This window comes from Bactrocera neohumeralis, chromosome 2 (genome assembly GCF_024586455.1).
Source record: "Bactrocera neohumeralis isolate Rockhampton chromosome 2, APGP_CSIRO_Bneo_wtdbg2-racon-allhic-juicebox.fasta_v2, whole genome shotgun sequence".
Taxonomy (NCBI): Eukaryota; Metazoa; Arthropoda; class Insecta; order Diptera; family Tephritidae; genus Bactrocera; species Bactrocera neohumeralis.
In genome coordinates, this window is record NC_065919.1 from 1,455,437 (window position 1) to 1,482,097 (window position 26,661).

A 26,661-nucleotide genomic window follows, 5' to 3' on the forward strand; every position below is an offset into this window, starting at 1 on the left:
ATTAGTACTGTACCTTTTACTTACATATGTACGTTCATTTGACAGCCATCTTAACCGATTTATTGGGTGCATTCGTTGGGAAGATCACATTTTCTTTACAATGAAACCTATATATAGGAACAACTGTCTATGCGAACTCGTCACTGGTTAGCGAATTCCCAAGACACAGTTTTCGTGTATTTTAATTAATCGTGTAACATCTTAATTAATAGTCCCACGTGAGCTTGTATATCCAACACATTGGATACACACCGTTGGGCGAGTGTACCACTCGGAAATGTACATACATACATTCATGTGATAGATGTGCTTACATGGTTAAAGTGAGTTGCAGTATTATAACTTTTCATTTATTTAAAGTCGTAAGAAGAGTCGCGGTTTGAAAATATTCTAAAATAGTTCTATTTTTTCCAACGACTTCATGAATTAGTCATAAAGCTCCTAGGGTCAATTTTGAACCGTAAATTACTGTAATTGATCACAAATTAGTGTAGCGTTACGGTATTTTCATATTGTTGGCTCGTGATATGGTTAAACATTGGAGTCAATCCACTGTTTTTCAAACTGGTTGGGGCAGCAGTTTGCAACCTATCCCGATGCGCTCTTACGGTGAAAAAGCACTGTTTTCTGCAATTATAATTTAGGCATCGAATCGCCCAACTAATTCAGTAATAAAAGTAGCCCTTGTGGGCAGGTGGGTGGTCGAGACATATTGTGACTTTTCATCCAAGAGCCCTGGTCGAATCATCGACCGATAATCTTTCTAGTCCATGTTTTTAAAATATGGGCCCACGGCTGTTTCCACACGCGGTTAAAACAAAACTACGTTCCCGATTCGCCCTAAATTTTTCTCGCGATGGTGGCGCCATCGGGTGGTGAATGTCGGTAGTTATCGGACCGCCCTCCTCATTATATACGAATGCGACAATGCACAGCACGGAAATTTTCAATTGCCAACCGGTTGCACGAGCAAAGCTACAAATTGTTTTCGCAAATCCGTTGCTCAATTCACCAAATATCTGAGATGGTCAATGCGCTGGCGATGGTGGATATTGAATGTTCGTGGTTGTGATTATGAACCGAGTGTTAAGTTAGCGTAGCCGCTGATGATTAATAACTATAGTGGCATCTGGTATTTACCGTTAGTTATTTTCTTTATTGGTTGTGTTTTTGCGTGCATGTACTTATGTGTGTATATATTTATTAATTCAGGCTTGCTTGCTCCTTTAGTGTTGTTGCTGTTTGAAGTTGAAAGTGCAGAGAAAACATGTAATAGAAAGTGAAAGAAAATCTTTGAACCATAGGTCAATAACTGAAATTGAAGTTAACCAAAAATCCCGTGCAATAAATTATTACTAACAGTTTTATCACACAGAATTACACACCATACAAGGAAAACGAAATTGTATGAATATTCGTTAGTGATTATTAATAATCGGTGTTATATTTCACAGGTTGACTAACGCCGCAGAACAATTACAAAGAGCGCTAATAAAATAACAGCTTAAAATCGCTCGCTATAACCGTGTATCGTTATAACCCGACTGATAACCGTTACCTATTGTTGGTAATTACAAAAGGCAAACTCTTCCGTTCACTCGTAAATTTAATTACATATTCGCAACACAACGTACGTTGGGTAACAGCACCAAAGACATCTCTAGTCTTTCCCTTTGTTGAAGCGCAAAGCTCGCAAGTCATACGTAACCAACCGTACTTACCGAGACGCATACACATAATCAACACCGCTGACGTTAAAAAAAAAAACTCCAAAAACGGCTCCCTCTAACACTTATGACATAATGCGCGAGGACGACATCGAAATCGCCATTAAGGTGGTGATTGTGGGTAACGGCGGTGTTGGGAAATCATCCATGATACAACGCTATTGTAAGGGTATTTTCACCAAGGACTATAAGAAAACGATTGGTGTGGATTTTCTGGAACGACAAATCGAAATTGACGGTGAAGATGTGCGCATAATGTTATGGGACACTGCGGGACAAGAGGAGTTCGACGCCATAACCAAAGCTTACTATCGTGGTGCGCAGGCGTGTGTGCTCACTTTCAGCACGACCGATCGCGCCTCATTCGAGGCCATCAGAGATTGGAAGCGTAAAGTGGAAAATGAATGCAATGAGATACCAACCGTAATTGTACAGAATAAAATTGACCTCATCGAACAGTCAGTTGTAACTGCAGACGAAGTAGAAACTCTGGCGCGCAATTTGAATTGTCGCCTTATACGAACTTCCGTTAAGGAGGATGTAAATGTGGCATCCGTTTTCCGATATTTAGCTACTAAATGTCATCAGCTGATGCTGGGCGAAAACACCGAACAGTCATACACACCTAATGGTGGCGGTAGTGGCAGCAGTGGCGTAAATGGTGCTCCAAATGGTCATCAGCCCACAATTAGTGCCTTCAGTCCAACATTCACAAAGTCCAATAGTGGCACGATCGTGTTGCGAGCAGCCAAAAAGAGTTCAACAGCGCGGAAACGTAAAATTGTGCTAAAGAAATGCGGCATTTTGTGATTTGCGTGACAACAGCTGGTAGGTGGTGAGCAATTGGACGAGTAGAGGATTATATGTGGACGAGATGTATGCAAGAAAATAGGCACGAATACGTTGAGTATTGGAATAGGTAAGCTGGCGGCGGGGCGCAAAATATGCGCTGTGCAAGTGCCTTTGAATATATACAAACTTACATACAAACATGTACATACATATATGCATAAGTATATGTAAGTGCATAATTTTTATTATAAACTCGGAAATAATGATGAAAGAAGTAAGCATACAATTGCGATGCGGTGGAGCACACTTAAGCTTTTCCTTCATTTTTTATTTCAAATAATATATGCATTTAGTAATTGGAGCGTATTTAACTGTAAAACATATTAGACTAATTAAAGATGAATACCAAATGAGGTTCAGATGAGGCACGAGCGAGTGAATAGCCAACTTTAATGCAATGAAATCAGAAAAGAAATAAAAATCTCTAATGTGCAACTCTTTGTGGCCACTCGTAGAGATGGTGTGGTAACAGAATTTTGCAACAAACACCAGAAAAATAATTAAATACAAAAATATGGTGATCGGATAGTGCAGCTCATTTTATTATTGACACGAACAAATTGCATAAACTTTTTGGCAGCAAGCAGACCTGCTGGTTCCGTTTGCAATACTTTTAATATGGAAAACGAAGTCAGGGAAATTAATGAGAGCTTCTCGTCGTTCGTAATGTTGGTGGTTTTATTTGCGTGTGGTAGGCAAATAAGCTCGAATGCAATAGTATATGTATATATGGTTGTATGTGTGTATATAATTCATATTCATATGAGGTTTTGTAATATATACATATGTATAACATATAAATGTATGTAAAAAATTGGTCTCTGCCTCAGCTATTTGTATGCAGTTATTTTAGCTGTTTTTTTTTTTTTTTTGTTTCAGATGAAGTTTCTCACGGCTCCACGGTCATTGAACTCTACTAACTATCATATACTAAACTCTATGACTGCTAGACTGATATATACATAAATATATATGCACAACTGGAATATAATAAAAAGATTTTAAGTAATATTCGTAAGACGATGTTTGTAATAATCAAAAAATATATATGTATATGTATGTATGTATGTATGTGCTTAACATACGAAAATCAAAATACTGATTTATAATAATACTGCCTAATTATATTTGTTGTATGTTCATATATCTGTACACTGTTAGTTTAACTTAGATTGATTGTGTTTGCTAAAGAGAGCGTGTGTATTTTTTTAAATATTGATATTTTATATAAATAGTGGGTTTGTATTATAATTATATGCAAGGACGATAAAAAAATTCGTTCTGATTAATGTTGTAAAATATAATTTAATTTATAATAAACATACTTATGTTGTTTTATCATAAAAATATTGAATAATATTTCCTGAACAGAGTGTATTAAGTTTGCCAGAAGGAAACGTCGGAGACCCTATAAAACATATTATACTATATACATACATATAAATATAAAAACGTTCAGCAGAACGAGCTGAGTCGAATTACCCAAGACCGTCTGTCTGTATAAATGAAAATTAGTTTCTCAGTTCATGAGATATCCACTGAAATTTTTCACACGTCCTTTTCTTCCCAAAAAACTGCTCACTTGTCGAAACCGCCGATAACGGACCACTATAACATATAATTGGCATACAACCTGACCGATCTAAATCAAGTTTTTGTATGGAAAACTTTTTTTGACAAGATATCTTCACGATTAAGGAATGTCTTGTATTGAACTTTTTTTACTTGTTAGGGATATTAAAACTTCGGTGTAACCGAAATTTACGTTTTGTCTTGTTTTTATAAGCATTTTAAAAATTACTTGATCAGTTTGATTAGATCAAGTTGACTGCCTAGTTACGGAAACTATACATTTATTTATTATAGTGGCAACCTTTAGCTGTATTGGTAATCTATGTTCAACTCAATATCCATCAATAGGAATTTGACCCAAAAAGGTCGGCGAAACCGGTATGTAAAGAATGCGTGATAAGATATGATACGGAAGCCCAAATAAGAAAGAAAACTATGTTTTGTTGCAGGGAATCACATGAACTGTGTGGTGTTATTAGTGAGAACAGTAATATAAGTAAAGTTTGACTTTAAATTTAATATCGAGAACTCATCAACGGACTCAGCCCAACATCATTCGGTATGAGCTTCTATGACTTTAACGGGTTTCTTATGATGTTGTCGAAATAAGAGAAGTGTTTATGATTTGTTTCTCGTTTTATTACTTTAAAATACGCATTTTGTTAATTAAAACTATTATTTTTTATATTTTTTTTTATCATTTGCTGATAAAAAGCAACATAACACATATTTGGGGTATTTTCGAGAACAGTTTTCCCCATTTAGTAATCAAACCAATGCTTAATTTTTATTCGGTAATTTTCACAATTTTACTTATTTTGTTGTTTAATTTTTAGCACATTTTCAAATTTACCATTTTTGTTTAAGAAAGAATATTATAACTATCTTTAAAGTGCAAATTTCAAGCTTTTTTGCAGTAAGTTAAGGAATAAAAAATATATGTACATATATATGCTTATGTATGCAGTTAAATCTAATTGTGTCACGCTCCTTTTTATCTCGCTGAGTGTAGGATAGCTTTGTCAATTCGTTCGGGTAATTTGTGTACCGTGTTTTATTATACTCTAACCCGACCAATTGATTATTGGAGTGCTTATTTTGGGTTATTCAGAGTGGAATTCATGTATAGTTTAATACCATTATAACTAATTCATACGATTTTACAACTATTTTAAATATAAGCTAAAGTGAAATTTATTTATTATTATTATTTTTAATAAACACATACTAATTTTTTGTTTGATAGTTTTGTCCTTATTAACCCTTCACATCTTCTCATTTCTCATCTGAATATTACATATATTGCATAACACGAATTTATCTTAATTATTACGGTTAATATATGAAAAGGGACTTCGTTTTGTTTTTGTTGCATTTGTGTGTCAAACGTATGATTTACGTTATTATCGGCGTGAAGAATAAGAAATCACTATTCAGAAACAGCAAAGTCCGCATCATCCTTGTGTTCCAATGAGCGATATTCATCCGAATCTTCGCTGCAGGCGGTGGCGAAGGATGCATTCTTTAAATCGGCCGAGCAACCACTAACGTCTGCAGCCTCTATGCACGGGTCCGTTATTATTGGTATAACATTTTGTTTGCCCGATGACGTCGGTTGCTCTGTTATCACAGTCTGTAGCATTAATTGTTGAGAAGGCATAGATCTTATAGACGTTGGTGTGCTGGTTAAGGTAGGCAAATTTTCCGTTTCATCTTCTATACTAAAACTAGTGTAGCGACAACGTTCACCCGATGTTGTCGCAACTGGATTATCGCTATCATCCATGTGTCCTGATCGGACCATTGCTTCCGCAGTAGCTTCGATTTTGGTAACAGCTGTGGTGAAATCAACCACATCTTTTGTGGGTGCTGTTGTCGTTGTCGCTGTAATGCTCTCCTCAATGGTACTAATATTGGGCGAAAATTGAGGTTGACGCAGGGTTGGCGAGGCTGGATTACAACCGCTCACCGGCACAAGCGCTTTACAACCACTGGGCAGCAATGCAGTGGTTTCGTTGTCAGTGCTCGTGTCACATTGTGAAAATGACGTTGTCGTAGATGCGCAGAATGATGCTGTAAAAGTAGAAATACATTTTTTATAATGGAAATTCACAAAAAAATATGTGTATCTTTATTTACATTCGATTTTTTCCCGACGTCCAGCCAAATGTGGCATGCTCGACAATGGCATGAGTTTTATGCGATAGAACCTTGTGCCTTTAGAAACACGATAACGGTTTTCATCCTTACAGATCATATAAAATGGTAAAATATTCGAATTAGCATATGCGCTGTGTTGCGGAATGATGTTTAAATCCAATTTATTATATGAAATAGCTTACTTTCTTAGCCTGACAATACTCTCTATCGATGACACGCCCAATTGCATAGTAAGGCACCGGTAGGAGCGTATTTTCCACTATTGCATTTTCACTTGGAGACGGTGTGGCCGGCATGCGCAAATTCATAGCTGACAGACAGTCTCCGTGGACGAAATATAGAATTGGAGAGTCCTGGACAACCATATACTGACTGTGACGCATGCTCCACACGACGAAAACCACATCACCTTTATTGCAAGAGTCTAACAGCAAATATTTATGACTAGAACTGCAAAAATAATATAACAGATAAAACGCCATAATTATTAATAATTACCACACAACATCAAAAAATATTTAATATAAATCAATATGCGACATTTTTACTTACGCCTTTAAAGCAGCGAAAGAAGTTTCCATTTCTAAGCGCTTCGAGCGCTCCTTCTCAATGGTTAGCTCCTCCTCCAAGCGATTTTTATCTCGATTCAAATACTCTATCTTTTCTTTAAGCCAGCTATTGCCCTCCTCGTTCGTGAGAGAATCAATCCGCAGTTTTAGCTGATAGATCTCTTTAGTTAGTAAAAGATTCTGCTTGCGCACCAAATCTAGCTGTCGGTCTTTCTCCTCGAGCATCTCCTTCAATATGTTCACATTGCCAATCACAGATTCTGAGTTTAAATTGAATTTTGTTTGCCAAATGGCGCGCTCCACATCTAAAGCGGCAGCGATGGCCTTCTCCTTTTCAGCTTCTAAGGTGGCACGTAATTGGGCTATAATCGACTCGTGTTCACTACGATCTATTGTGTTCTGGTCGATGTTGGATGGTGGTCGTTCCAACTTTTCGAGACTTGTTTCGGACGGCGATAGCTCCATGGAGGTCATGAGTTTATAACGGCAGCGTAGGGATTCTATTTCAGATTTATGCTCGTGTAAAAGTTCTTCACGAGCTGCTGCCACTGCACGTTGCTGCTCCAGTTCATTAGAAGAGAGTTTTTCTTTCAATTCCTCCAGCTGCGGCTGTAGCAGTTCCGCTTCGTAAAGTTTCTGTCGCAAAGCGGCAATCTCGCCTTCACGCTGCTGTGTTGTTTCATTCAACAACTCTTGTGTTTGAAGCATTAATTGTTCGCGCTGCTCACTTTGCATGCGGATCAGATTCCACTGATCATGAAGCATTTGAAGTTCGGATTGCAAGTCTTCGCGGTAGGATGCAACTCCTGTGCGGCAGTGTTCCAAATCGGCACGTGACAAACGTATACATTCCGACGATAGTTTATACATAGCGCTTAATATGCTTCGCAAACGCTCTACCTCAGCACGGGTAGACGATTCCGTTTCATCGGTGAGGGTCTCGGCGTTTTGCGTCAATAACAAGGAAGTGGCGGCACTGCGGGCAACGGTCTCAACGTTTATTGTGGATGTGGCTGTCGTGACAAGCATTGGTGCGGTCGATTGCGTTGCAGTCAGTTTTTCGAACTCGTTTTCCGTATCTGTTTCGGATCCTTCACAGCCATCGCCGGTCTTCTGCAACTCTGCGAGCCTTTGGGGCACTAGCGGTTTTTCACCGGTACTCAACGCATTGCTACCCTCCTCCGCTTCAGCCGATGTGCCTATAACTGTTTCCTCTTGCTGGCGCAACAACTCTTCCATTCGTTCCTTCTGATGGGGACCCGAACGTGAGACAAAAAAATTTATCACAGGTCCCATATCGGGCAACTTTATCTCTGGTGCCAAATCTGGCAGATGTGAGGACAACATATCAATGTCTGATTTCGTTATGTTAGGCAAACGAGCATCAAAGATTATTGGTGTTTCATTGGCAAATGCAGGCGGCATGTCGTTCATACCGGGAAATAATTTATTCAAGAAATGACCATCAAAATTGTCGTTGAACTGTTGTCGCCTCCTTATTTCTTCGTTGTGGATTATTTCGAAGTCCTCTGCAAGTTTAGTGGCCCAAAGGCGGAACTCGCCGGAAAATATTTTACGCCGGACCACCTGAAAGATAATATAAGATTAACATTTATCAGTTACATAGCATTTCATTTGTAGCTACTTACCTCTGTAACTGCAGCCACATATATACAAGGCGCCTGGTGTATTTGTTCGATAATCTGTATATGCCGTTCGGCACGACGTAAACAACGCAGATAAAATAGTAGGCGATTATCAAACTCACTCATGCTATTCTCCACATGCACAATTCGAGTCAGTCGCATGTGCAGATTTACACCAAGCTCATCTTTAGCTTTAGAAATAATCCGACGAATTTCGCGAACTTTTTGATGATTTGTAACCATAACCGCTAGCTGAGACTGATGTGAAGCGCAAAGATCTGGCAATATTGATGGATCATTTAAATCGTTGGCCCTACTTTGGTTTTGTTGGAAAGCGGTGCACAATTCTCTTTGATCTTGTAATAAGCGTTTGATCTTATACCTGAATTCCTCTAGTCTGCACAACCGATCGCCGAGGCCCTTAATCTCTCTAACATCGGGCTGCTCAGCTTGTTTTAAAATGTGCTGAACTTCGTTTTTCAACTGAGCGTAAACATCTTTGTCGAATGTGCCAAGACCTTGAATGCATTCATCGCACATAATTTGTAATCTATTCTGATTTTCCTTGGATGTAATCCACTGCAAAAGATTTAATGTTGGACGAGAGCTGCTGCTAGATGAACTGTGTGGATTAACAGCTGCCACTGGAGAGGTCGTTGTGTCAGTCGTTGTTGCCGGTTTCCCTGCTAATTCTGTGCCCATTTTCGCTTTCTTAATCACTGTCGTCGAATTTTTATCATCGACATTGGCAATGTGACCGCTTATTTTTTCTATTTGCTCATTACTCCTAGTTTGTTGTGTAGGCACGCCACCTGCCACTAGCACCGACTTTTGTGTGGATTGAGAGCGCGAGAATACTTCATCTGGATCAAGAAATTCATCGAAGCCATGGAAATCTTCCTCAGCCAAAGACATTAGACCCGGCAAAATAGGAATTCGCCCCAACATGATTAGATCATCGTTGAAATTGTGCAAAAGTTCTAGATAACCATCTCGCCTTTCCAGGTGACGATCGAAAGCAGTTGAAAAATTTGTGAAACGCAACCGAAACTCATCGATCAGATCTTCCATGTTGGCCACAACAGCCGACCAGCCTTGCTGTTGTAAATGTTGGTCATGTACTAGACGCTCGCAAAGCATTTCCTCATCTCGAGCATACTCAAACATTTTCAGTGCTAATTGAGCACGTTTCTCTACGGAAGAATAGATCGGTTGCAACTGCTTGCAACGCTCTACTTGTTCCCCCAAGTCCCGATCCGGCTCGTTCGCTGGCAATGGCGGCGGCGTGCGTGGGTCTCCCGTTAAAAACATATAAATTGGATTCGTGTCGGTACCAGCCGAATAATAAGAGACCTGTGTGGACGGTGTCAACATCTCGCCACCGCTTACCAATAGCACAATATTCACAGCCGGTATGCCGTGCATTCGTTCAATGGTATCTTTCAGATTCTCGACCGAAGACAATGCCACTGCCATGTCAAAGGACATCATCCGTCCCATATCGACATGGAACACGTACAACATCGCGAATTTATTCGGAAACTTTCGGTTGCGTGCGAAATGTAGGGTTGTGTGTATGTATTGATCCTAGCTATTGGCAGTGCTACAAAAAGTTATTACTTGTTTTTTTATTAATAAGTTAATCCTTTTGCAAGAAGTTAACAGAAGTCTTAACTACAATAAAGTGTAAGAGATTAAACAAAGGTCGATGCCAGGGCTTCAAGAGTAGTTGCTGTGCGCTTCTTTGCCGGTGATGTTAATGTAAGCGGTGGCTATCAGCGTAGCAAACTTGCTGCTTTTAGCAAACATATAAAGGCTGTTGCCAATTGATTGAAATTTAACCTGAAAAATAAAAATAGGAACAAAAGAAATGATTTATGAAATAATGTTTTTCAAATACATATACATATATATATGTATATTCACTAGAGCAGTATAATTTACAGGGAGGCAAAAAACGAAAAAACGAAAACGAAAAGAGACTATGGGTTTAAAACCGGAGTGTAACTAATGCCCAATATAAACGATATTATCTTCAAGCTTCTTTGATTTTTTCAAAGTTGGGTAAAAAATTGGCCAAATGTGGTACCAAAAGCTTTTTGAGTTCACAATGGGTTTGAGGTTTACAGATTCTAAGCAACTCCTAAAAATCCTTTTCCTTTTTTTCTTGAAAACTTTCTATATTGTCGCCTTCAAAGTAAACCCCTCCACATGTAATACACTTATGCCAACGATTTTTCCAGTTCTCGAAACACTTTTCATAAGCAATGAAAAATAGTTCCACGGAGCGACAATTTCCGTTTGGGGAACAAAAAAAGATCACATGATCATCATTGATCGATGGTATTATTTGCGTGTTTGAACCAAAGTTTGGAGTCGAGCATGAACGCGTTTCACACCCAAAATATCCACCAAAATCATTCGAACGAACTAGCGAGAGAGTCGAGCTCTCTTGCGAACCCTCTAACAGTTGGCTGACGATTTTCAAGCACCATATTCTTCACTTTTTTAATATTTTCATCAGTTGAAGAGGTCGAAGGTCGTCTAGAACGAGGCATGTTTTCAACGATCTCTCGACCGTCTTTGAAGGCTTTGTACCACTTAGTGTTTTTAATCACCGTAAGCCTTTTCCAACATTCGTAACGAATCCGCACAGGAAATTTGGTTAGAAATATAAAATTTGGGACAAATTCTTTGCTTGATATTTTTATCCATGCTAAAAATTGCAACGCACTAAAAGTCAATACAAAATGATAAAAGATATATGTTGAAGCAATGAACGAGGCATCAATACGCAAGTAGCTGGTCTGCTAGAAGTGCGTTTTATACATATATTGTGACTAAGCTTTGGCTTACATCTTGTTTAATTATTTGAATAATGTTACTCATACGCCACATTACACAAATAAAAGTTATCTAATCATGAACTATTGGCGTTGACAATGGTTATTATAAGATGAGATGGAACAATTGGATGTAATATAGTGGAGTTTAACCGTCAGGGAGTATCTCTTAAATGTTGCCTTATCCTCAATATATTGCACTTCACTTTAACAGACATATGTATCTTTTTTTCCAAGTCAAAGCACTAACAATTTCTAACAATAGTAATCACAATAATTAAACATTACATTTATGTATATCAACTCAAAGCAATATTTATGTGGCTTTGTATGTATGTACAAAAACAACAACTCTCGAAAACATGAAATAAAATAAAAGCAAAAACTGTATGTGCTGCAATAAATATTGAAATTAAATCAGCAACAAAACACGCAAATCTAAATATCATAATTATAATTAAATTGGAAAAAATTTAGACACATAACAGCGCAAAGACACGGAATGATAAGAAAGGTAGTCTGCAGTGAGGTTAAAAACATTATAATGTTAGAGGCGAGCAAGCGAGATCTGTATGTAGAAAGATAAGAAAAAATTATGAGACGTTAAAAAATATGTGTTTGAATGTACATATGTATGTATGTACATATAGTATGTAAACGCATGGAAATAAAGCTATTAATGCAAATAAAATGCATAAAACATTGCAATGAAATAAAATTAATATACCATATTGGTTTGAAGAAAAATGAGAATAAAAAAAATACAGTAGCTTTGCGTTTTGATGGAATAAAATTTCAAAAACAATATTAAAAAATGCATATTTATAATTAGAACACTTGATTGATTCTTACAGCACTATGGAATATAGGTTATGTGGCGTGAATTATTGTTAATTTTTGCGATGCATACTTTGTTACGAAACAATAAAAACTCTAGTAATTGAAAACACCTACATATTAATAGAGCTTTTTACTTTCCGCAAAGTTCGGGTAAAATGATTTTTCCAACGAAATCATAAAAGCAAAATAATTTAAGACGTGCAAAACATCGGCAAAAACAAATAAATAGAGAATTATTTTTTAAAGTAGTCGAAGATCTGTTACTTGAAAGAATGCTATGGGAGCATTTTATAAAAAGGGATAAATAATACATTTGCAGATATAACCAATAGTTGTAAAAGCGTTTATCATATCGAAGTACCACTGTACAAAGAGAAACTAGCTAAACGCCAATATGCTTTGTAATATTATTTTGAGAAATATACATTTGTGAGTACACATACGTAGGCACATCCATATGCACATACATAAATACATTTTGTTCGTAGATATATGAGTAGACATACATACATATATTTACACATATGTACATACATATATATACCATGTTCTGTATACGTACATACATATGCATGTATGTACGAATGCACGCGTAGATCGTAATGAAATCGTCGCAATGAATGAGTTGATTCGATCATCACGTCGCCATTACACTTTGGCAGCCGCTAAGGCGCTTTACTCACACGTGTCCGACGCAAAAGCTAGCCAAAAACAACTACAAACCGCAGCATATGTAAATACTTGTAAATAAATATAAGAATAAGAGCAAAAGGCAATTTTATACAAAGAACAAGAAAAAACGTTAACTTCGGTTGCACCGAAGCTAAATACCCTTCACAGGTGCATTTCTGTTAGTAACTATGTGTTCAGTTTGTATGGAAGCTATATGCTATAGTAATCCGTTCTAAACAAGTTTTTTAGAGATTACAATGTTGCCTTAAAAAATAACATATACCAAATTTCTTGAATATACATATCTTGTCAAATGTGAAAGTTGTCCATACAAGAACTTGATTCCGATCGTTCAGTTTGTATGGCAGCTATATGCTATAGTTAACCGATCTGAAAAATTTCTTCGGAGATTGCATTGTTGCCTTAGAAAATAACATGTATCAAGTTTCGTGAATATATCTTGTCAAATGTGAAAGTTGTCCATACAAGAACTTGATTCCGATCGTTCAGTTTGTATGGCAGCTATATGCTATAGTTAACCGATCTGAAAAATTTCTTCGGAGATTATATTGTTGCCTTAGAAAATAACATATACCAAATTTCGTGAATATATCTTGTCAAACGTGAAAGTTTTCCATACAAGAACTTGTTTCCGACCGTTCAGTTTGTATGGCAGCTATATGCTATAGTTAACCGATCTGAAAAATTTCTTCGGAGATTATATTGTTGCCTTAGAAAATAACATATACCAAATTTCGTGAATATATCTTGTCAAATGTTTTCCATACAAGCATTTGATTCCGATCGTTCAGTTTGTATGGCAGCTATATGTTATAGTGGCTCGAAATCGGCCGTTCCGACAAATGAGCAGCTTCTTGAAGAGAAAATGACGTTTGCAAAATTTCAAAAAGATATCTTAAAAACTGAGAGACTAGTTCGTATATATACAGACAGATGGACAGACAGACAGACGGACATGGCTAAATCGACTCAGCCCGACATACTGATCATTTATATATGTATATACTTAATTGGGTCTGCGACGATTCCTTCTGAGTGTTACAAACTTCGTGACAAACTTAATATACCTTATTCAGGGTATAATAAATAAATTAGTGAGCACGAAATAAGCGTGTGCGCCTCTAAGAATCTACACATAGTATACGTATACCATATGTGAACACCAATGTACATATACATATAAAATACTACTTACGAAATGCAAATATGTATCTATGTTAATACACATGCCAGCATTTTGTTTTGAGTGTAAAAATGTTGTTGCTCTATATAGAATAGTGTCAATAACACTGATGTAGCAAAATTATTCTTCTTTGAATTGCGTGAATTTCACCAAACCATGCATATGCACTTAGCATGAGTACTATATACATATGTATGTATAAATTGAAAACACATCAATTGCGTATATGATTGAAAACTTCTTTTGTAACGAGCGAAGTTGTAATATTGAGAATACTTTGGTGTGGAGTTGCAGTGTGACGACAAGGTGTCTGATCTGGCTAATTTTAAAATGCGTATATATTTTACGATTGGCTCGAGTGCTTATTTATTGGTAAACTATAGAAGTGATGATTTTTGTGCAATAGCAAAATCAATAAGAGCCTTGATTGTTTTTGCATTGGTGTATTATATTGTTTTAGTATTTGTTGTAAATAATGTCTGAATGTGATTAGCGAGTTTACCTATCAAACCATATCTTTAGAGACAACAACTGATCAGCTGTACATTTACTACGATATACCCTGTAGGAATTTTCAAAATAATCATAAGTGATGAGCTTTCTTTGATTTCACATTTTATAAAGTAATTTAATAACATGTAACATGTAATTAATTAATTAAGTGATTTATGAAAACACGCATACACTTTTTGAATTAACCTTTTGTGTTTTAAACGTAATTTAATTATGTTCTAACTGAGTTTTAAGGAAACGCTATAACTTGATTAAAATCTTTTATTATTAAAGTTATGTCCACAGAGTTGGAGGTGCCTAAAGAAGTCAAATTTCTAGGCCTCACATTAGACTTAACCTTACAGTGGAATAAATATGTGAAATTAACACTGTCCAAAGGCACCAAATCACTCATATTATGCAGACGTCTAGCTGGTAGATTTTAGGACTGCAAGCCAGGTATCATCAAGTGGCTGTATACCATGATCGTAAGGCCTATTGTCCCTTATGGAGCGGTTGCTTGGGCATCGAAAACAACGCAGTATTTGGTATGTCTTAAACTATCGAAGCTGCAAAGACCCGCTTCCGTCTGCAATTCAGGTGCAATGTACACTTGCCCAAGCCCATGCTCACACCGCCCCATCTAGTGATCAAGCAGGAAGCGAATCATATCATGCTGCTCATAACATCAGAGGGGTATGGCAAAGGGAGCATAATTCCATCTTCCAAACGACGGCGTTACGAAGGAGGTAAACTGCTCAAAGAAATTTGAAGTTACTCGGCAGTAAGGTGCAGTGGAGTGATTAATCACTCGACCTACTAATGAGGGGTAGCATCATCCAGTGGTATACTGACAGCTCGAAAACACCGGAATGCGTTGGGGCAGACATTATGCAGCTCCGCACGGAGGAGAGGAGTGCGAAACGTCAAGTTGCTATTGGGAGTTTACAATGTAGCAAGTGGACAGGAATCACATCACCTTCATTGCGTCCAGTAAGCTTCAGAAATTTTCCAGAGTGCAGGACATTTGTCCCCATATGTGATATAGGAGAGATCACAATAGACCATACGAAGTGCTCAACCTCAATTAATTTCCATGTCTTTCCTCAGAATATTTTTTTTATTCTTTGAAAGAAAAATACGTAATTTTCCTCTTCGTGTCCTGCAGGGTATATAAACTCTTGATAATGAGTGTGGGAAAAAATAATCTTCTGCTCCAATTTCACCAAATAAGCAAATTGTAGCGATAAGAGCTTTAATAAGAGGAGTAATTAACATTGGCCTAAAAACTTACAACTTGGAATTTTGCTAATAATAAAGACGAAATATGTGGTAAAATTCTCTGGAAAATAGTTACTTTGGTTAAAATTTAAAAAAGATATATCTACTTCTTACGTTCCTGACCTAAATATACACTAAAAAATAATTAAAGTTTCGAGCCATACCCCATTTGATCCGAATCAACATAAGCCTGGTGTAAAATTCCAGATTTTTCTACATCTAAGAAGTTTGATAAGCCAGAAATGTGGAGGAGGAGTCGCCATTCTCTATGTACACATACTTACGGTTAAAAAACTAGCTGAATAAAATACGGATGTACATGAGAAAGCTAAATTTCAAAAATATAGTACAAACTAATATTTTGAACTTGAAAAAAATCTTGCCTACGCTTTTAATTTTATATTCACTTTGGTTACACTAGCTTGAGAACTTAAAAATATTAAAAATATACATATGTTATATTCATGTACATTCGTTTTAAACACTTAGAACTGAACTAAACAACTTAAATGATATCGAACATATTTCAATAATTTTTCGTAGGTAGTAAGATAATCTATATTATATTTGTACCTACTTACAGGTAGTGTATTCTGTGCGTGTGAGTGTAGCATGTTTAAGGATCTTTGGAAATTCTAGACTCATTGTTAAAATTTGCTTGCTAAAGTTAGTTTTCACTGAAAGAACACTGGAGGGTAATTATAAAGTCTATTTACATATATGTTTCGAGTTCAAAAATCTTTTTATTAGGTATGTATATGTACTAAGGGGAGTATTGATCCGATTCAACCATAAAATTCCCTAATACTACCTCCTCCTTTTTCACTGTCGATAGTAGTTCTGATAATATTTGCTCCAGCGAATTTGGTTGTTGTACCTTAAGTAGTTTAAGAGATATTTACGAAATTCACCCGAAATTCAACTCGCCTCGTCATCCTGATCATTTATATGTACATATATATATAACTCTATATATTATGTCTAATTTAGAGAATTTCGCTCAATAAAAAGCATTTTAATTAGTTAGAAGTTTATATATTAATGTTTGTGACTCTTGCTTAACCTCTGATTATTGCATTTTTCAACATAATGATTTTTGCACTGTTTCGAATACTAGTATTATTAACAATAATTTCCCAAAAATATTTTATGCAAGTCGAGATGATAATGCATTTAATGCAGTATTGTTGTTGTTGCACTATTTATACACAATACTTATCGATAAATCATTGAAATCGCATTGTCTTTGGTGAAAATGTGTGAAATTATGTACACCCATACATGTTCATATGTAGTTCTATTTTCGTCACCGTTTTATCTTTGCCATACATTTGAATTAAACTGAAAAAATTAGCATGTAACAAGTATTAAGACACATCATATTATATTATATTCGGCGCTATAGAAATTTGAAATTGTCTATTTTCTTTGATGCTGTATTAACACTAAAATACGTTTTATTAATAAACTCCGAAAGGAATGGTTGTAGTAATGTGGTGAAATCTTGGCTTAGTTCAATACTGGTTTGACAATTCAAATAACTTGCAAATGTTTTAAACGATACTGTAAAACCATGAATAAATGTATACATAAATATACAGACCTCGTTAGTGGGGGTGCAAAGTGCCACAATGATTAATCTACCTAATACGAGAGCGCGAGTAGTAGACAAAAAGGGCTACCTAAGGTTGTTTCGCTCAAAAGTATATACATGCATACATACATATGCACGTCATTGCTCCTTTTAACTTACAACTGAATGTAAATAAACGTAAGCAAAAACATCACCTAGCTCACATATGATTATATTTATATATGTATATACAACGGTGAGTGTATCCATATGTACACTGCTGCATGGCTGCAGTTGCAGTCAATCACGTACAAATGTGGAAAAGAGATAGCACCAAAAACAATAAAGTGCATGTAAATAGGGAAACGGACCGTGATTCAATAGAAAAGTAAGCAAGGGATCAAAAATTATTCTTTATAAAGAAAAGCAAAAAAGGAAAATACAAACAGGTAATATAACAAGGCAATATGAAAGCTCTACTTACCCTGTAATTTGTTTGATGATTGATTTATATCAACTTTATTAAAAATCCAAAATTTTCAAATCAAAAGTAAGACCTTGTTTGTTACAGCTCAATCTTTTGTATCACAAGATTTCGGGAAAAGTGATGATGGGTAGAAAATTATTTTAATCACATGGAGCTTATCCGACCGTATCTCAAAACCGTAAACTTGTTATTCTTTTTATTGTAATTACAAACAAAGGTAAAATTTTGTCGATTTCTAATCACGGACAGCAAATAAATTGATGTAGTTGCTATTCACTTCTTGCAGTTCTTTTGTTTCAGTTTCATCACTTGCTTCATATTTCTAATACCCGTCCCCGTTCAAAAGCACTGCGTGTGTTTGCTTTTTTATCCTTATGTGCGTATTTTCGTCTTTATTTATGCCAGCTCTTCTCCTGTGTTTCGCTTTTTTTATATGCTTCTATTCTTTACACTATTCTATTTCATCTCTTATAGTATGCTATAACTTCTTCAAATAGTTAATTTGCTTTTAAAACCTGCATGTATATACAAAATAGAGACTACTTGGAGGCAAATATCACAATATGCAATATTACACCATAAATTCAAATATTTTGTTTCCTTTTTTCGTATCCTGTACGAAGTGCTTTGTTCAAATCATACGACTACTATTCTTGTACACATATGCATTCATTATATTTATTCTAATTTAAATTCAATTTTTTTATTACTTTTGTTTTTTCTATTATAACTATTCCACAATCATATAACAATTTCACTTTTATCTTGATTATGAAAACAATTCGAATTGGTTTTCCTAATATACATATATTTAAAATTAGAGCGTATAAAAAAATTTCTAGCACAACAACGCACTTTTCAACTTCCAATGTGTGATGAGAGAATAAAACTCGGCTGACTGTATTGAATGGGCAAAACATTCCAAAAAGATACAGGGATGCATCCAAAATAATATTTTGAAACACCCTTGCCATATCTCTCATTAATGACACAGATAGTGTGTATTAATTAGAACAAAATCGGCATATGTTTAAATATTATAAAATAAAAACTCTTATTATTTATTTATTGACAAATTAAAGTAGCAAAAGTGGTTTCTACTAATAATTGATATAAAATAATTGTCTTATTTACTTAATGATTAATGATTAAAAAACTAAATTTTATTGTGAAATAAATAATTATATTCTGACATTACCAAATTTTTAATATTATACATATATATTTTGAAATCCAAATATAATATGGATGAAATAAATTTGGAAAAGCAAACAACGTAATGCTGCGGTATATCAATAGTTCTTCATATCAATCACTCTGTGCTAATAAAATTGCGATGACTACAAGCTCAACTAACTTCATTCCGTATTTGATATAAAAGATTTTCACGCGTTTTCTTCGTCTTTCATTCGTTCAGAAAATTTGCAAGTTTTTAATTCTTAATTTATAAAGAAATGGCGAAGAAATTATTTTGTTTGCATATATTGTGTTAACTAAAAAGTTGTTTAATATTAATAATTCTTCGAAAAGTTACCAAGGATTGAATATTTGTAGACGTGTCTTATTCGAGTTGAACCAAAAAGCGTGAGTGTCTGCCGCTGTACTAGACTAAGTAATTACTTGCTTGAGTTTCGCATTTACAAATTAATATTAATTAAATATACGCCACTAATTTAAATCTAATAATAAAAAGGTATGAAAATTAAAAAAATATTATTTGTTTAGTTAAAGGTATGGAATTCCAACAACTTACACTACCACAAACAGATGTCTCTCAACCGCCACCTCAATTGACAGCACCGTCGGCGCTAGCAACAAATGCAACATTACTACCTTCACAATCCGGAGGTGGAAGCTCATATGGCTCACATCACCGTAATCACTACCATCCACATCATGGGGGTTCTGGAAAGCCAGGCCACCCATATTTTAAACCATTCAACCCCGGCGGCTTTCAACGACCTTTTGGCATGACGCAAGATGATTTTGATGGCAAGCGTCTAAGGAAAAGTGTTATGCGAAAAACCGTTGATTACAATGCTTCCATTGTAAAAGCGTTAGAGGTAAAGACTTATAAACACACTTCATAATTCAATATCTTTCCGTTCGAAAAAATAAGTATTTTTTTTGTTTTTAAAGACACGTCTTTGGACTCGTGACCATCGTGATCGGCACGCCCCACAACCCGAAAATATATACGTGCCCGAACTTTTACCACCGTCCAGTTACTTGGATAATCCCTCAAATGCAGTGACTACACGTTTTGTCAAAACTGCCACAAATAAAATGCGTTGCCCAATTTTTACACTCGCTTGGACACCTGAAGGCAGACGTTTGGTGACAGGCGCCAGTTCAGGTGAATTCACTTTATGGAATGGGTTGACATTCAATTTTGAAACTATATTGCAAGTAAGTAGAAAGCTTTTAAAATGAAAAAATGCATTATTTATAATTGTAATTTTTGAATCCATTATCCATTATAAACTATTACTTGTTAGTATGTATTTCTATCATTTATTTTTTAATTTTATTTTCCTGTCCCTCTGTCATCTTCCCATTCATCGGAACACTCTTGCCGTGCTCGTTGGAAATTTTACTTATCCACTTGTAAAAATGGCTTGCAATGCTAGGCTCATGATGTTCCAGTACGTACAATGGTATGGTCCCATAATGACAGCTGGATGGTGACTGGTGATCATTCGGGCTACGTCAAGTATTGGCAGTCAAATATGAATAACGTGAAAATGTTTCAGGCACACAAGGAGGCGATTAGGGGAATAAGGTATAGCTTACTAATTCCACTACTATTCTATTTATATTACTCGAACATAAAATTATTTTTATTACCAACTTCACCACAGCCACAGTGTCCTCTCTTACTAGTGTACAAATTTCTACTACTACTTTACATAGAATTACTCAATATAATTACAAGTTGCTATTGCCCCTAACATATTAAAAGTATCGACAACTCTTCTCTAATTTATTTTATAGTAGCGTCTTATAGAAATAAATACTTAGTTTGAAGCATTTTATGTTTAACAAATTGTGCGAGTAAATAAGAAATTTTGCGTCTTTACGAGTTTGTACTTTCGCAAATGCTGTATTTTGAAGAGGCTGTGATAAATTTACATACATACCTTAGGTTATTTGTACGAGTAGTTGCTAAATTTTATTCGAATTGCAGTGAATGTCGTCATTTAAAGGATATTATTAAAATTATTGTTGTTTTGTTGATAATAAAAAATAAATAAAAGTGAAAGCAATAAAACTTGTGTGCATGTGTGTGTGTGTGCTATACCTTTATATATCGAATTTTAAGCAATGACGACCGATATTTTCAACGACAGATACCGTTTAATACTTCTAAAATATAGTTGGTATTGGTGTACATACCTAAAATTATCTTATTCAATGTTTCTAAAGCGAACATTTCAACTCGGTGTAGTTCTTGTTGTGTAGACTTAGCTAACATTAGACTGTTTGCGCTAATTTTTATATAGTAAAATTTGTAAGTCCAGGAATGGTTTTCATGAAATAATACGTTTAGAAAATAACAGTACAGGTAGCCAATAATTTTCTCATTATGTATCATACAAAAAAAAGCGCAAATCAATTTCCTAAGTTTAACTAATATTGAAATTTGAGGTTAAAGCCAATTCTTACAAAGCAAAATAGTACCCATCTGAAGTTATATGCGCGAATGTGAATGCATGTGTTAAGTTACTTAGTTTTAAGAGCTTTTACAGAAATTAGTATATTTCGTATTTATTGGTGAAGTTGAGGCCAATTTTGTTGCAAAATAAATATAAACGACATGGCGCCTTACTAACCATTTTTTAGCCTCATACAAATAATTTTGTTAAAGTATTTAATCAATTACAAACAATGTACAAGCAAATTACTATTGTTACCAGAAAATTTTGAAATAAAGCATTAAAGACTGATTTTTTTCATATAATTCCTGAGAATATGAATAAAGCAAGCAAATTGAGAAAAATAATTAAAAGTTGATTTTTTAATTTAAAACAAATAAATTTGGAATTTTCGATATTTTTGCTGCGTCCTCCCTTCACTTTCACAATTTGCGACTGCTGTTTTGGTTTGTTGAAATAAAAGTCAATATTACAAAGCATACACTATTCCTCATTATCCCACTGCTCGCTGAGGCATTCGTGCATTCGATAACATCCACTACAACTTTATGAAAAAGTAAATTAGCCAACTTTTTTATGTGTACAATTACTTTTTAATAAATATGGATAGATATGGTGATTTCTGGTTGCGCAGCTTGAGATATTTTCACTAGTTTTTATTCGTCATAATTTAGCGCCTTTAAATGGAAATTCGGTCTCAATCCGCAAAGCGGAAGTACGAAAACGCTCTCAAATAAAGAATAATATTTCACAAGGAGTTGGCTTTTTATTCTAAATATGAGATGAGAGCTTTTATATTCAATAAAACATCAACGGAACTTTTTACCGAAATTTACAAATGCTTCTTAGTATCATACGTTTTAATAAAAATCACAAAACACATATGAACTTTTAGACAGGTATTAAGTTAGAATTGAGACGAATTGGTATTTTAAACTGTTATTTGGGCATGTCAAATGGAAACACCTAATTGAAACCACGAAACTGAATAGTTTCATTGAGATAAAAATGGAATACAAAAAAGCAAATAAACGCTTTTTTCGCCATACTTAACTCAGTTCACAAACAATAAACATTTTAGTTATTTTACAAATATTGGGGGATGTATATAAATACATATATTGTCTTGAGATCTACAAAAAAAAAAGAAAATGAAAAACAAACTAACAAAAACCAATCTTGACCGAGCTGCATTACTCCCATATACAGTGCGAAGTGAACGATTTACCATAATCCAGCCTCAGCTTTGTAATTTGCTGTACGGTTATTGTAATTGTTAGCGACTACAGGCTTATAAAGAGACTCTATATTAGTTTGTTGTCTTGTACCAGTGTAACTTTGACTAGAGATACGTATATTAAATAAAATATAATTAAACATAACTATAATTATGAAGCTATTTTTAGTTATAAAATATTCAAAATAAATGTTTATAATTTTTCTTTCGACATTTTTTATGTTGAATTACATGTGTGCTGCAAAATGTTATTTAACATTTTAAATAAATAAATTTTACCAAACCATTGAATATGCACGAAAACTGTATCCGTCGTAAAACAACAATAACGCCCATCCGCCCATCTCCGACATAACCGTTTTACATCTTATATCTTACTACGCTTTACAGCTTCAGTCCGACGGATAGTAAATTTGTGAGCTGCAGCGACGATGGTACACTCCGAATATGGGATTTTATGCGCTGTCAGGAGGAGCGTGTCCTGCGAGGTAAATATGATACTGTGTATGAATAAGAAAATAATGTAGATAGGGTATACCCTGATTGTAACCTAACAATAGCTCATGACAATTTAAATTTTAATTCAACGTTTACGGAAATAAATAACTTGAATCATAATTAGTCCTTGAGAAAAGCTCGATTCTTAAAAAATATTGTGGATACCATTTCGATATTCAGAAATAGAATCTAAATTCATAATTTATTTTTTTTTTTAAGCAAAAAGTTAACAACACAAGTTTTCCAAATATTTTATTAAGACTATAAAAAATCACAATAAAAATACATAATTAATAACCAGATGGTACTTATGTGTAACACCTTAACATTGCTTTGATTACTTTCAATAACTTTATGCATTATTCGAACTTCCAGGCCATGGTGCAGATGTTAAATGTGTGCACTGGCACCCACAGAAGGGTCTGATTGTGTCGGGCAGTAAGGATAATCAGCAGCCAATAAAATTGTGGGATCCAAAGAGTGGTAGTGCGTTAGCTACACTGTAAGTCAGTTGCGCGTAAACAGCAAAGCCATTTTCAAAGAATTTTGTTATATGTATGTATTTCACTAATGTAGGCATGCGCACAAATCGACTGTGATGGATTTGAAGTGGAATGATAATGGCAATTGGCTAGTTACCGCATCCCGTGATCATTTGCTCAAACTTTTTGATTTGCGTAATTTACGTGAAGAGATGCAAGTTTTTCGTGGCCACAAAAAGGAGGCCAGCTCCGTATCGTGGCATCCAATACATGAGGGTCTCTTCTGCTCAGGTGGCTCCGATGGCTCTATACTCTTCTGGAATGTGGGGTAAGTTGCAAACAAAAATTTTTAATTATATAATTTAATATTTGCTTTTTTAGTACCGATAAGGAAATTGGCTGTGTAGAGACCGCTCACGACAGTATAGTCTGGACACTGGCTTGGCATCCATTGGGTCATATACTATGCTCAGGCTCCAACGATCACACGATCAAGTTCTGGACACGAAATCGCCCCGGTGATTTGATGCGTGATAAGTATAATTTGAACACGTTGCCCGCGAGTTTGGCAGCAATGGATGATTGCGAATACGGTGAGTGCGAGTGTGATCCATATATCTATGGCGAAGCATTTAACTCTCAATATCGTTTTTATAGATGATGCTGTTATTCCTGGTATGGGTCCTGAGGACAAAGTTGAATTTACGGAAAGTCTCACTGCCGACAAAGGCTTTATTCCTGGTTTGGATTTGGATCCTTCTAGAATGGGTGATCGTGATCGAGAGAAGAAAGTACCATATAGCAAACCTATACCGCGAAACTTTCAAGCCCAATGGGCTGGTTCACGTCGCCCTGACGAAAGTAGTTTTCATGATGAGCTGGCGATGCGTGAGCCAAAAGACACTAGCGGTTTGTCACATCAACAAATTAGCGAGAGCACCATTGAGGGAATGTTGGCGAGTGGTGTGCTCACCACCATGGATCCACAAGCAATTGTTGGACTGCTCGTTTATAATCGATTCATTCGTGTACATCCGGACTCGCGTGTAATGGTCGCCATACGTCAGGGTCCTGATTATTTGAACAAATATATTGACGCGGGTAAATTGGACGAATTGCGTGATGTTGTGCCCATTCGTGATCGATCGCGTTCATTGTCACCTACCTTGGAGGGACGTGAAAGCTCACCACCATCGAAACGATCCCGGTTTGAACCGCGCCAGCATAGTGCCCAACTTGTAACTGTGCGCGAACTGCTAAGTCTTAAGAAACCGTTTTTGCCTTGTCTACTACAGATGAAGTCACAACAGGCACCACAAAAGTCCGAGTACGAAGATGATGTACGCGATTCGCTTACCCCGCAAGCGCAACCGCAGCCGCAACAGCAACAGACTTATCAGCAACAACCACAACACCAATCGCCAATGCAACAGCAACAGGGTCGGCCCAGTCCATGGGCAGTGGGGCCGCCTTTCCAACAGCAGCAACAACAACCACAGAATCCTTGGAGCACGTCGCCTATGGGAAGTGGTTCGAGTTGTGGGCCGAACTTGGTGTCACCGCCTAATCAAAACGGTTATAATGGTAACAATGGTCCGTATAATGGTCCGAGTTTTAATGATAGCATGAATTACGGGGACAATATGTTCCCTAAGGGTGGTGGCGGTTCTGGCCCTGACGAAAACAATGGTATGCACATGAGTAATATGAATATGAACAACAATATGGGTAACAACTATGGAAACCAGCGTCGAGGCAATCGACGTGGTGGTGGTGGAGGCGGTGGCCGTAATCGCGGCGGACGAAATAATAATAGGCGGTTTTAGGTGGTTATAAAACAGCAATATGTACATATATATAATGCACATATACACAACACAACAAGGGGCTGAATATATCTTCATTAGGCTATGTATATATACATATACATATATATTATATATACTTAAATGAACTGTCCGAGTGTTGATCGATTTTTTGTTTAAAATCTCTCTTGTAATTGTGAGAAATACAAACCCGAAGTTGTAATAGCGAGTGTTTGAAAGTAGGATGTGTGCATGTATGTGCTTTGTGAGCGTGAAGTGAACGTACAAATTCCGTACGCCCGTATTCCACACTATCAGATTTTTTACAAATATAAAAATAATGAAACTATTGAATTACGTCCTAAGTTTTTTTCGTTAGAATATAGGAAAACGAGTTCTGTGCCCCTGTAGTCACAGTTTCTAATAAGGATGCAACTAAAATAGAGAATGTAATACGCCCATTAGGAAAGTCGTAGTATGTAGAAATGTAATTACTCTTTTATGTATGCGAAAATGAGAGGATTAAGCCATCACTGTTGTAAATTAATGTTTAGCTTATGTTTTACTGAAAACATTTAACAATTATTAATTACTTTAATTTTTTAATAAAAAATTATTTAATATTACCGAAATAGATGATATGAATATGTACAAAGGAAAAAATCACATAACTGTGTTTTTGTATTTTGGGAGGACAATTCTACTTGCCTTGTCTTGGACCATAAGGTCTATCACACTGGCTAGGCTTTTTTCGAATGTCCTACTATAGGTTAGAGGTCAAATAGAATTATGTAAATTGAAGTATACAAATTAGTGACATATTTTAAAGCGGTTGAGTGGGAAAATGATAAAATGATGTTTTGAAGAAAAGAGCTATTTGATAATCAGGTTTTAAGATGGTTTATGTCAAATTATGCAGTCGTCAACGCTAAATGCAATTTATTTTGCATTTGATGGTTAAACGACTGTTGAAATTTGGAGAGTTAACTAAAATGAACTCATCTTGGCGAAACGTTTTCAGGTTTGGCTCAATCCCGACACGTTTTTAAATACAAGCGGCTGTTA

At 35.7% G+C, this 26,661-nt stretch overlaps 3 protein-coding genes across 4 annotated transcripts; 2 read left to right on the forward strand and 1 right to left on the reverse strand.

Moving 5' to 3' along the window:
* The first annotated feature begins 1,403 nt into the window (after positions 1 to 1,403).
* On the forward strand, positions 1,404 to 4,068 carry LOC126767776 (ras-related protein Rab-23). Its single transcript, XM_050485403.1, has 2 exons — positions 1,404 to 2,646; positions 3,459 to 4,068. The coding sequence occupies exon 1, from the start codon at positions 1,803 to 1,805 to the stop codon at positions 2,535 to 2,537; it is 735 nt and encodes a 244-aa protein (XP_050341360.1). The 5' UTR covers positions 1,404 to 1,802; the 3' UTR covers positions 2,538 to 2,646; positions 3,459 to 4,068.
* Positions 4,069 to 4,768: 700 nt separating this feature from the next.
* Positions 4,769 to 18,740, reverse strand: LOC126767769 (RB1-inducible coiled-coil protein 1). Its single transcript, XM_050485390.1, has 7 exons — positions 18,629 to 18,740; positions 17,916 to 18,433; positions 8,530 to 10,368; positions 6,864 to 8,467; positions 6,494 to 6,761; positions 6,291 to 6,396; positions 4,769 to 6,224 (listed from the first exon to the last, which is right to left on the reverse strand). Exons 3-7 carry the CDS (start codon positions 10,048 to 10,050, stop codon positions 5,581 to 5,583), a joined length of 4,143 nt encoding a protein of 1,380 aa, XP_050341347.1. The 5' UTR covers positions 10,051 to 10,368; positions 17,916 to 18,433; positions 18,629 to 18,740; the 3' UTR covers positions 4,769 to 5,580.
* Positions 18,741 to 19,286: 546 nt separating this feature from the next.
* On the forward strand, positions 19,287 to 26,262 carry LOC126767771 (pre-mRNA 3' end processing protein WDR33). Of its 2 annotated transcripts, none has more exons than XM_050485395.1 (9): positions 19,287 to 19,530; positions 19,644 to 19,981; positions 20,058 to 20,327; positions 20,549 to 20,700; positions 23,202 to 23,299; positions 23,685 to 23,811; positions 23,886 to 24,119; positions 24,173 to 24,384; positions 24,449 to 26,262. In XM_050485395.1, the coding sequence occupies exons 2-9, from the start codon at positions 19,652 to 19,654 to the stop codon at positions 25,615 to 25,617; spliced, it is 2,592 nt and encodes an 863-aa protein (XP_050341352.1). In that variant the 5' UTR covers positions 19,287 to 19,530; positions 19,644 to 19,651; the 3' UTR covers positions 25,618 to 26,262. The 2 variants fall into 2 exon arrangements, with proteins under 2 accessions (XP_050341352.1, XP_050341351.1); XM_050485394.1 differs by having other exon boundaries at positions 19,287 to 19,502.
* Positions 26,263 to 26,661: the final 399 nt, after the last annotated feature.